This window comes from Stegostoma tigrinum, chromosome 4, assembly GCF_030684315.1.
Source record: "Stegostoma tigrinum isolate sSteTig4 chromosome 4, sSteTig4.hap1, whole genome shotgun sequence".
Taxonomy (NCBI): domain Eukaryota; kingdom Metazoa; phylum Chordata; class Chondrichthyes; order Orectolobiformes; family Stegostomatidae; genus Stegostoma; species Stegostoma tigrinum.
Genome location: NC_081357.1, coordinates 21,426,348 through 21,438,615, shown reverse-complemented (window position 1 = coordinate 21,438,615; position 12,268 = coordinate 21,426,348). Strand labels below are relative to the sequence as shown.

Sequence of the window (12,268 nt, the reverse complement as noted above, 5' to 3'; positions counted from 1 at the left end):
TATAAACCAGTCAACCTAATCAACACAGTCAATAAGCTTCTAATGTTCAGAATAATGTTAAGGGATAAATGCTTAGTTAGAAACATATGGGTTAAGTAAACACAGCCAGCATGGGTTTGTGAAGGGCGAGTAACATCTGACAAATTTAAGTGAGTCCTTTGAGTGTTCTAAAAAAGGAAAAAATGTTGTGTGCACAGATTTCAAAAAAAGATAAAATTCTGCATAAAATACTAATTGACTAAAATGAGGCACAAATTATTGACTGTACCTAGAAATGGAACCTGGAGAAGATAAGAGAGCTGTAGAGATTAATTAGTAGCATATAGTTATTTGGATGGGCAATGTAGTTTGCTTTAATAATATTAACAAGTATTCAGAACAAAAGAAGCATTATTTCCAGTCCTCTTCACTTGCTAAGGTCCATCATAATTTGTTTTTAAGTGACTACAGATACAGACTGGTTTCAGATTTACACACACTTACAAGCAGCCATTTGGCCCACAGTGTCAATGCTAGTCAGTAAAGGTCTGACAACAGTAATCCCATTCTCCAGTTCTTGATCCATAGCCCCAATGTGCATGCGTGAACATCTAACCACTGCTTAAATGGTACTACAGATCCTTACTCCTCAACATGTTTTCAAGCAGAGTTTCCAGATTCCTACCAGCCACAGTGGAAAAAAAAAAATCCTCTGCTACTCTCGTCCTAACTTTCTATCTCTTAACTTAAATCTATGGTAGCTACATGGGAGGATTTGACAGGCTGGGATTGCTTTTCCTGGAAGCAGTGAAGGTTGAGAGGAGACCAGACAGATGTAAAAGATTGAGGGGATGGATAGGAGATACTTTTTCCATTAATCAAGGGGTCAGTAACTAGGAGGTCAGTCATCTCAGCTCCAGAACATCTCTGCAGGTGCTCCTCAGGATACTAGCCTTGGTTCAACCATCTTCAGCTGCTTCATCCATGATCTTCCCTCCATCATAAGAAGTGGGAATGTTCACCAGTGATTGAACAATGTTCAGCACCATTCGTGACTCCTCAGACACTGAAGCAGACCATGTTCAATGCAACTAGATCTGGACAATATCCAGGGACCAACAAGTGGCAAGTGACATTCATTTAAAACAAATGGCAGGCAATGAGTATCTCCAATGAGAAACAATACAACCACCATCTCTTGGCATTCACTGCTATTACAATCACTGAATCTCCCGCTATCAACATCTTGGAGATTACTACTGACCAGAAACTCAAATGGATTCGCCAAAACACAATGGCTACAACAGCAGCTCAGAGACTAGAAATTCTGCATCATGTAACTCACCTCCTGATCCCCACCAAAACCTGTCCACTAGCACAAGTCAGAATGTGATGAAATACTACCCACTCACCTGAACGAGTGCAACTCCAACACTCAAGAAGCTTTACACCATCCAGGACAAAGCAGCCCACTTGATTGGCACCAAATCCACAAGCACCCATTCCCCCCACCACCCACGTACAGTAGCAGCAGTGTATACTATCCACAAGATGGACTGTGGATATTCATCCAAACTCCTTAAACAGAACATTCCAAACCCACAACTACTTCCATCTAGGAGGATCTGAGCAGCAGATACATGGGAACACCACCACCTGCAAGTTACCCTCCAAGCCTCTCATCATCCCGACTTGGAAGTATATTGCTGTTCCTTAACTGTTGCTGCATCAAAATCCTCGAACTCCCCCACTAACAGCATTGTGGGTCAACCCACAGAACCTAGACTGCAGCAGTTCAAGAAGACAGCTCAACATCATCTTCTCAAAAAGCCGCTAGGGACAGGCAATAAAAAATGTTGGCTAGCCAGTGCTATCAAGGTCCCACAACTGAATTTTTCAAAATTTAAAAATAAGTTTCAACCACAAATACCAACAGCATGACCCTCTCTTCCACAATGCTCACCTCACCTCTGACCCTCTTTCACTGAAACCCTCAATTCATGCTTTTATCATATCTAAAACTTAATTATCCAATTTCCCCCCTCTCCAAACTTCCACAAACTCTACCTTGCTCAACTCTATCAGCTATTTGTTCCTTGACCTAAAATTTCCATGCAAGGGGAGGAGGGAGCACAGTGGAAATATCACTGGGCTAATAGTCCAGAGCCACAGATTAGTGTTCTGGGTTCTGCCTAGGTTCTACTTTGGCATTTGAATTCAATTAAAATAACATGCAGAATAAAAAAAAACTAGCCGAATGGGAATCACATAACTACTGTAAATTGTCATAAAAAATTCATCTGGTTTACTAACGTCCTTACCTGATCTGGCCTACATGTGAGTCCAAATCCACAGTAAAGTCATTGACTCTTCTGCCCTGTCAGCAGTTAGGGATGGGCAATTAATGTTAGCTTTGCTAGCGATGCCCACATCCTGTGAACGATTTACAAAAAAAAACACTCCACCTCGATTCTTGCTACTAAAAAATGACTGCCTACCAATAAACAAAACTAAATATTTCCATAATTTTTCCACCAGCAGTCTCTTCTAGCTGTTACTCTAATGTTCAGCCAGATCTTCCCCATATTCTGTAACACTCTATCCAAAATTCTACCTTCCACTTCTTCCTTAACTATCTTCTCAAAATTCTTTGTTGCCTCATCATCTTCCCCAGTCACTCCCAAATTTTTTCCTCATGGTTTATCATCTAGTTTCTTGTCTACTTCCATGCGTGAATGTTCTGGGGGCAATTCTGTATTAAACGAAAGTAAGGAAGTAGATATTTAAAAAATAAAAGAAACTTAGTGACATAAAACACTAAGCCACCACATTTTGAATATTTTGAAGAATAATTATTGGTGGCAAACATTTTAAATTGGTGATATTCCCTTACACTTCTACAATAATAACTCCTCTGTTTATAGGAAATATGGCACAGGTAGTTACATTTACCAGTTTCTGTTGGGGTTTCAACTGGGTCCTCAAACTGTTGATCACTGCAGTACATTTCCTGCAGGCAGCAAAATGACTGTTCAGGTTTAAGGCAGTCTTCAAAGTTAGGCACGCTGCATGATTCAAGATTATCTTCGATCATGTGAAATTCTTCAGAAATTGGTGCATTATTGGTTAGATGCTGACAATTAAGGCTAGAGTCAACGGCAGGAGGTGATATCCTATTGCTTGCTTCCGACCCTATATGCTGAGTAGGACTGTAAAAGAATGTTTGGATGTGGCAGTGAGAGGCAAGTAGGATGAAAGAAAAGGGGAAAAAAAAAGATTAATTGATCACCAATGGAATTGTTTAGGCTCATAAAATGAAAGGAAGCGATTACCAAGAACTACTTTTGCCATCGTGGAATACTACTGTTTTATCTAATGCTTTAATAATTATTATTATATTGATTAGATTATTTTGAAAATTTCAATGTATTAACTGAATCAACTTACTGGATTTAATGATAAATTTAACAAGTTACTAAAACCTACAGAAAATATACAAAGTTGAAACCCTTTCAATATGAGCATATCTTACCTAATTTTTCTGATTTTGGCAAACTGTATGCATTCCTCATCTGATGAAAGAGCCACCACGTTCTCATCATTGTTAACGTCTGCGTTTTCTGGCAGAAAACAAAACTATTACTCTGCAGCTCATCCAGTTTTGATTGTATACTGTTCAAATGCATCATATTCGTTTAGTTTTCATTTTGACTTTCATCCATGTTTGTAAATTAAGGCCATTCACTGTTACCATTTCCATTTTAACATGGAAATAGTTTTCTAAGAAAAAAAAGGAGCATGCTCAAACTGCCACTCTTCTACCTTTGCCAACCGTCCTGCTGGCCACTTCCTTCTCCCAAGCCTCCCACTCGCCACAATCATCCTGTGTTCATTCCATTTTATGCATGACGTCACGCACCCCCTTCTCGCTTTGCATGGTCCCTCTCATTCCCTAACTGACTTCCTCACTCACATGGCCCATCTTCCTGATGCAGAATCAGGAGGTAGCAGTGAGTGAGTGGAGGGGTGCCCACAAATTGGTGGAAAGAGTAAGTTATTAACACTTATTAAAATTAGCAAGAGAGTTAGTAAAAAGATTTTTGGCTAATTTAGCTCAAGGCAGCCAACATGTTTTTAAAATATAAACATTTCCATTCAGGATCTTAATCCAAACTTTTCTTATGGGAAAAGCATTTCAACTGAAAATCATGTTTGGTGAGGAAGGCATTGGGAATGTTAAATGAAGGCTAGCTGTACTTTACAGTTTGCAGTCACTATGTGAAGATTAACCCCTTGCTGATAGTTACCTTGACTTTCCTCTGAATCTTGCTTTGACTGTGGTGGTACCCCATAGAATGGAGTAGATGCTAGAGGGGCTGCAAGGGCAAAATCCTCTGTATTGTTTGGGTTGATTACCAAGGATCGGTTGTCACAAACAGCCCAAACAGCCTGATCATCTATATCCTGAGCAAAAATGATTAAAAGTCTGTTTCATACTTTATAAAACAGGTTAATTAACAAAAAAATTAGCATTGGCAAAGAACTTCCTTGAGGCTACATTACAACATTATTGATTTACTGGGACAGTCTTCATTTTATTACTCTCCAACATAGTAAAGTATTGAGTGAAGGGCAACGTTAAGTGATTTTCAGTCTTTCTATTCCTCATTCTGTTTTGGAGGTTGGGGCTGAGCAATTTATGACATCATAATGATTATGCGACATCACAAAGTGGTTTTGACCAGCAGAGTTATGAAAATACAGAATGAATTCAATTTGAAAATATAGATAATTAGCATAGATGGAATATGTCGTGACTACTTTGGAAGTATAACATACTAAGTTGTGAAATGAACCTGAAGGTATTCAGCATCTGTGGAAGGAGAACAGTTGACATTTTAGGCCAATGAACTTTCAACAGAAACATGAAACATTCCATCAGAACATTGAAACAATGTCATGAGTGATTTAAGATTGTGATTAAATATATTGTTTTGAATTTGGCTTTTGAACTAGCATCATGTAAGTTTTGGCCTGTGTGCATGAAGGACAAATAATTAATTTTATGAAGCCCCCCAAGTCTTAGACGAGTATATGTTAGAGAACAGATGACTAAGGCTCTCCTGAACTGATAATATGGGTTTGTGTTGCATTGTGAAAATTTTACCATAAAGAGAGAACAAACACTGAAAGTCATTTGGTTTAGCAGAAACAAGAATTGACTTTTGCTTCAGAAAAACCCAGACTGGGAAGTTTTTGAATTCTGTTTTCAGAGATTGGCTGGGATTAGATGCAAGTCAGTTTTTCTGGAGAAAGGAATCAAAACAGTTAAGAAATAAATTACCTCGGTAGAAGAGTATAGTTTGAAAATTCTAGATCAGCATTGTTAGTTAGAAATTTGAAGGGATTATTTGAAGCTAAGAAGGTTCAATGTCAGTTATATGAATAATCAAGGAAAAGGCTATCAAGACGACAAATTGAAGAAAACAGTAAAATCAAACAAATACTTAAGACAGAAGAGAGAATTCTCTCTGTACTATTTTAGTACAGTAATGTGTAAGTGTTAGGATAAATGGGATTTTGTTTTGCAATGTGTTTCAAAACCATATAATACAATTTGAATGTGAATTGTTCTATTTTATCATTTCTTTTTTGATTAAAGCCAAGGTTAGACCATTGCCAGTTTATGTTTCAGTGAAAGACCACAAAAATAAGTCAAGTAGGAGAATGGCGGGCGGTGGGGAACAGATTTCATACAAACTTACAAAATTCTAACAGAATTGACAAGGTAGATACAGGAAGGATACTTCCAAAGGCAAAGGAGCTGCAGTCTAAGGATACGGGTAAACAGGTGACTGTTCACGGATTAGTTCACAGGTCGGCACAACATCGAGGGCCAAAGGGCCTGTTCTGCGCTGTATTGATCTATGTTCTAAACTATTTAGGACGAAGTTGATGAGAAATTTCTTCACCCAGAGATTGGTGAGCCTGTGGAATTCACAACTACAGAAAGCAGTCAAGGCTAAAACATTGTATGGTTTCAAGAAGAAAAAGAAGAGTCAGATATAGCACCTGGGGGTCAAAAGGGATAAAAGGATAACGGCAAAAAGCAAGAACTGGCTGCTGAGTTGGATGATCAGCAATGATCACAATGAATGGCTTAGCAGGCTCAGAGGGCTGAATGGCCTACTCTTGTTCCCCTTTCCCAACCAGCCAGATTTCAGTCTGACACCTGACATGTCCAGCTCAGAACATAACACCACCAAAGTAGTGACTCCTATGTAGTTTATACAAAGTACCCAAAGATGGCTAATAAAGTTCCGCTCACAACTGCAACAAGAGTTTAGCTTTAGGTTGGCTCAGCAGCAATTTTACTTCTGTTATCAAAAGGTGTAGGTTCAAGTTCCACCTCCGAACTAATTTCTGAAGGAATATGGTATTGTAGAAGTGCCTTCCTTCAGATGAAGATGGTGAGTCACCAAAGATCTTGTCTTTTTGTTCCGTGGTTCATCAAAAGGATATTATAGATCATGCTTCTACTTTTTCAGGTGCCCTGCTAAGATTTCTTCTTGAAACAAGACCATACTTTACATAAAAACCAAAAGAACTGTGTGTGCCCTGCAAATTAGAAATAAAAACAGAAGTTGCTAGAAAATCTCAGTGTTAATGTTTTGGGTCCAGCGACCCTTTCTCAGTTCTGGCCTTCTGAGGAAGGGTTGTCGGACCTAAAATATTACTTCTGATTATTTTCTTCAGATGCCGTCCGAATTGCTGTGCTTTTCCTGCAACTTTTGTTTTTGTACCAAATTGAATGGTTATTCACTTCAGAGTCTGGTCTAGAACTTTAAGCAAAATACCTGTTGCAACACTACGTTTTAAAAAAGTGTACAGGTAGCACTCAAACATTTCAGCTGATATTGGGTAGGAAAATTAAAAGGATCTCTTACCTTTACTTTACCAACCATCAACTGTTTCTCTGACAATTCTCCCCGTGGCGCCGATTCTACAGGTTTACTGTTCAAATCATTTTGTATGCTGCAACATTGCAATGCTAATTAACAAAACACCAAGTGGCTTTGGTTTATCAAAAAAAGTTACAAGAAACTGTGCTTTATATACCTATTCATACTTCCAGGATCATCTTCAAAGATAGAAAATGGTACAGTAGGAGGTGGAGCAAAGTTCATACCCAGAATTTCCATGGATTGATGGTTGTCTTGAGGAAAAAGGTGGAGGCAAAAAATAAAATTAAAGAGGTAATATGCAATTGTAAGCAGTGATAGAACACGACTTGAAACTTACTTCAAGGTCGCTTGTGTAAGTACATCCTTGGCTAATGAGAACATTGGAGAGGATTGCAGGAACTATGCCTCGAGCTGAATGGTCTACTCCTGCTTCTGTTCATACTATCTAGAAAGGACTCTTTTTGGTCCCAAATGGATAATCTCACACTTGCTTACTTTGAACTCCATCTGTCACTGTTTTGCCCATTCAGCTAGTCTAGCAATACCTTGTTGTAATTTGATGTCACCACCTACACTGTCTATACTGCCTCCTAACTTTGTATCATCAGCAAATTTCTCATGTACACAATAAGTATAGGAAAAATAGTGTGAAACATTATAGGATTAAAAGATTAATAGGATGCAACAGTACAATTTCAATAACCAGTGCTTCAGACTGAACTGCCCCTCAGCCGCATTACTCCGAGAAGGCGTATTACCCTGAGAAGGTGCATTACCCTAACAAAATTTCCAGGTTTCCATCCTATCATTTCCTCACGTTAATGTAAAACAACAATTCTATAGCGTAACAATACAAGATATTCGGTTCTCATTCAAGACCTACACCGCAGAGCATCAGCAAGCTTAAATAAAGTAACAGCAAAGAGGAGATCAACTGGGAGGTAATAATTAAGACACAGCAAGCAAAATATAGTAATAAAAGTATAAAAAATGAAAAGAAAACCTGCAAGTATCAACATTTTTAATAAAACTATCATGTGTTATGACACACGTCTGAAACAGGTGGAATCCAGGACTTCTGGTTCAGAGGCAGGAGAATTACTACTGAGCCACACAAGCCCGCCTAAACTGTATTTGTAAATATTTTCTAATGAACCTGATCGGAGATTTTATTACACGCCTCTGCAGAAGGTGGGACTTGAATTTGGTTCTCCTGGCACAAAAGTAGGGACACTACCACAAGTGCCCACCATGAGATACGACGTAAGTGTACTTACTATAGCTATTATAATCAACCTGTTTTGGGATGCTAAGACACATATCTTGGGTGGATGGGACTTGAATACCTGGGTCTTCTGGTCCAAAGGCAGGAACACAGAGTAGTTTTATAGTCACTGCTGTAATGAAAGTTCTTGCACAAAACAGAAGTTGGGCAAACCATAAAGAGATAAATGGCCAGGATACTAAATGCCAATTAAAGTGTAAATATCACCAACAACACAAGGAGAACTCCTTATAAAAAGTGTCATGGGATATTTTACGTTCACCTGAAAAGAAAGATAGGGTTTCAATTTAAATTTCAAGTCACTAACCTTCAATGAAATACTATTATGATTCAATGGAAAATGTATTGAGCCAAGTTCAAAACAATGTATGAAGTTAAATCCAAAACTATCATAGCCAGGTCAGCTGACTAGCATTGAGCACTAATAGACACTTATAAGATTTATAGTCATGACTTACAGTTTCACAATTTATAATATTCTAGTCATTTTTATGACCTTCAACTAAAATGTGAATGCCTTATTACAAATATATTGTACTATAGCTCTTGCTTTTTAGAAACTGAGCCATCTCATTTTATATATGATAGCACAGGAAAGGCTACCATTCTATTGTGGGTTGAATTGTAATGCAGGTTCTAAAGAAGGAATTCCAGAGGATTAACCTGTGGCAAAAGAAAATTAAATTCCTCAAGGATGGATTGTAGCACTTCAAGGAAGCATCTCACCATCATTAAGTAGTTTAAAAACTAAATTGAGAATATATTAATGAACCAGTATATCATGATAGTATTATTTTAAAGTAAAAACATAAATAAAGTAAAATGTTTCTTTTAGTATTCAATAATTGTCTTAATATTGAACACATGCATGCAGTGCATTAGTATTGGTGGGCGTTCAAGTCAGCCAATAGATCCAAAATTAAAATAACTAGAACTATGGCAAAGGAATAGAAGATAAACAGACTTACCATCCTTTTTACAAAATGCTTTGGAATCTCCATCCTGCATTTCTGTTCGATCCTCTGCAAAAGCACAACCATGTTCATCAACTTGAGGTAATTCAGGAATCACTGGTGCCTGAAACATGTCCATTATAGCATCTACAACAGGAAAAGACAAATTACCTTCAGTCGTGCTTTTACAGCTTGGACTATATTGCACACTCATTCTAAATTCAATTTGTAATTTACATAAATTTATAAGTTAGAGATAATAAATTTTTCAATTTCTGAGGTAGTTCCATTTTTGGGATTTTGCCAACTATCTTAGTTCAGGTTATTTTGGTCCCCTCAGTGTCAATTCTAACTTACCAAACCTTCACCAGCGACCAACTTTGCCTTGAAATCTAGATGATCTTTCGGTACGTTACACAGGAAGCTTACAGTTTGCTTTTATACATTTGTGGAATATGGGCATCACCAGGCCAGGCCACTGGCACTATTGACAACATCTCTGATCATTTGCCAACAAATGAGAATTGGCTGATGGGTTGGTAAGTGTTTGGATTGTCCTGCTTTTTAAAAGAAAGATTTTCCCACTAATTTTCATCTTGACTGTACATGCCAAATGTTTCAGCTGTACCAAAACAGTTTAGCTAGAGACATAAAACTTTTGCCTGAAATACAAATTTTCATTGCCAACCCTGGAATATTGACAGAACCAATAACTTTTGCTGTATGCGGTGTACTCAGCCATTATTTTGATATCACATGGATTTAGGCAAATTGCCTGAGCCAGCATTTATTGCCCAACTATAGCTGCTTTGAGAAAGTGTTCGTGAGCTACCTTCTTGAACCACCACGGTTCACGTGAAGATAGATCCACAATGCCATTAGGCAGGATAGTCCAGGATTTTGACCCAGTGGCACAGAAAAAAAAAGAACAGTAATATATTTCCAAGTGATGGTGAGTTGCTTGGAGGGAAAATTGCAGGTGGTGGTGTTCCCATGTACCTACTGAACTTGTTTCTGATAGTGTAAGAGATACAATGGGTCACATATCCAGAGATAATCATGAAACACAATTAAATTGTTGATGGTGGCTCACAGCATCTCAGATTAAGTGAGTTTTGAACTTCTAAATGCTACGTAGAAGCTTTGCCAAACAATGGACAATGTACTCTGCATGTATGAGAGACTGTTTCCAGAATCAGTGGTTAATTCAAGTAACACCATAATGGATCGATGCTTCAGCAACTGGTAGGTTGGTAAGATTGTAGCTGTATGTTTTTCTTCCATGTTAGCTTTTACACCGCCCGCCACAAGTTCAATCTCACAGCCAGATCCTTTCCCAATTGAATAGTTGGGTAAGTGCTAGCCCTACCAAGCCATTTGCAACGCCCTTACTGCCAACAGTGTTTTTCCAAGTACTGTGCAACATTAAGTAGCATTGATTCTTCAGTTGAGGGATGATAGGGAGTGATAGCTAGCAGGAAATTTTCTTGTCCATGTTTGCTTTTTGACGGAAATCATTACAGAGTCTAGGTCAAAATCAATTTCAAGACTGCCAAGTCTCCTTCTGTCTATTCTGCCACTTTAGCAGGTCTATCCTGCTGTTGGGGCAGGACATTCCAGAAATGTTGATGGAGGAGTGAAGAAGTATTGCTAAACACAATTCCGTTTTGCCTTTGGCTCATAGTTGTCCTACAATGCACCTTTTTTTTAAAATTAGAGGTTTGCAATTCAACATTTCACAATTTTCACAAAGCAATGTTAAATGAAATAAATTTCTCACCTAATGCTTCTTTGGTATAAACAGTTGGTGAAGGTAGCACTTTGGATGGAGTAGCTTGAACCAAGCCAAAAGAAGAGTTTGGCGTGTGGGATCTATTCGCAATTGATCCAGAAACATTTCCTGTCAGAATTGAATATTAAAGCCAATAATTTAATATTTAAAGATTTCATTCCCTAACTTATGATTACTAAGGTGGCAGAAAAGAAAGTTCAAGAACAAAAATGCCATTCTCAGAGCCTTTGTCTTTTATTGATATCAATAAATACTTGCACAGCAGACAAGTGTGCTTAAGAAGAATACTAAGTTACATGGAGCCAAGAAGTGACACACTGACCACAGAAATAATCGCTACCTTCCATGACCAAAATTAACGATTGACAAAGCAAAGTCAAGAAATGTGAGGCTCAGATAAATATGCCAAGTCTATATACAAACTGCCTACAAACAACTTTGTTGCTGCTGGCTGCTTACTCGCTGCAGGAACTTTCCACCACTGCCGTGGTGCCTAAACAGTGGTTTAGTAATGGCTTTTATGGTGATGGCAGACAGTCCATTGACTGTGTGATAAATGCAGGAATAGTAGCTGAAGACTTCCAAGTTCACAAGAGTTAAAGCTATGAAAGAAATACTTACTGGACAGCTGTTTCTGTCACTCCATCTAAATTGTAGAAAAATTGGAGGTATGTCATTTTAACCAATGCACTGGTACAACCTCAAGTACTAGAGAGCAAATTGCAACTTATGTATGTTCATGTAAAGCCAGAACAAGGACTGAGTGTGGCATGTCTAGGTTTAATCACAAATTCATGTGCATGTTGCAACCCTGGATCTATGGTGTTATAGATTACTTTTTTTGGAGTGGGGGGGGGGGGGGGGGGGGGGGGAGGGCACGGTGTCAGAGTTCCTGAGGCAATGTGAACTTTACTGTACAAGTTTTAGTTTGGAGCCATGGACAGTGATGGCATAGGCTGCAAATTTCTTTCCATCGCAGAGCTGACGAGGAATCTGTCCCAGAGTTGCAGCTTGTTGTTGGTGCATGTCAGAAGGATTGGCAGGTTGATAACCGACTTGTTTGGCCCGATTGAGTGTGGAGAGTTATTTATCCACCTGTTTCAAACTTAGTATAAGAATGAATATCATTTTCAGTGGGTTTTTCAAAAGACATTTAAAATTGCCACAAAACAGGTTATTACACAAAATTATAAATGACAAACTGTTTAGGATTTGGTAAATGAACAGTAACCAGAGAGTAGGAATAAATGGGTCATGTCAGCCTTTGTGGCATCACAAGGATCACAGCTTATGT

General features: G+C 38.3%; 1 protein-coding gene across 1 annotated transcript in view; it reads right to left on the bottom strand.

Moving 5' to 3' along the window:
• Positions 1-12,268, bottom strand: part of bub1 (BUB1 mitotic checkpoint serine/threonine kinase) — a 57,421-nt gene that overhangs the window by 21,022 nt on the left and 24,131 nt on the right. Inside the window, exons 12-18 of the mRNA XM_048530785.2 lie at positions 10,963-11,082; positions 9,198-9,329; positions 7,099-7,195; positions 6,927-7,014; positions 4,287-4,443; positions 3,512-3,599; positions 2,932-3,188 (exon numbers count right to left, since the gene is read on the bottom strand). Coding sequence (XP_048386742.1) covers positions 2,932-3,188; positions 3,512-3,599; positions 4,287-4,443; positions 6,927-7,014; positions 7,099-7,195; positions 9,198-9,329; positions 10,963-11,082 — 939 coding nt within the window. The remainder of the gene's footprint in view (positions 1-2,931; positions 3,189-3,511; positions 3,600-4,286; positions 4,444-6,926; positions 7,015-7,098; positions 7,196-9,197; positions 9,330-10,962; positions 11,083-12,268) is intronic.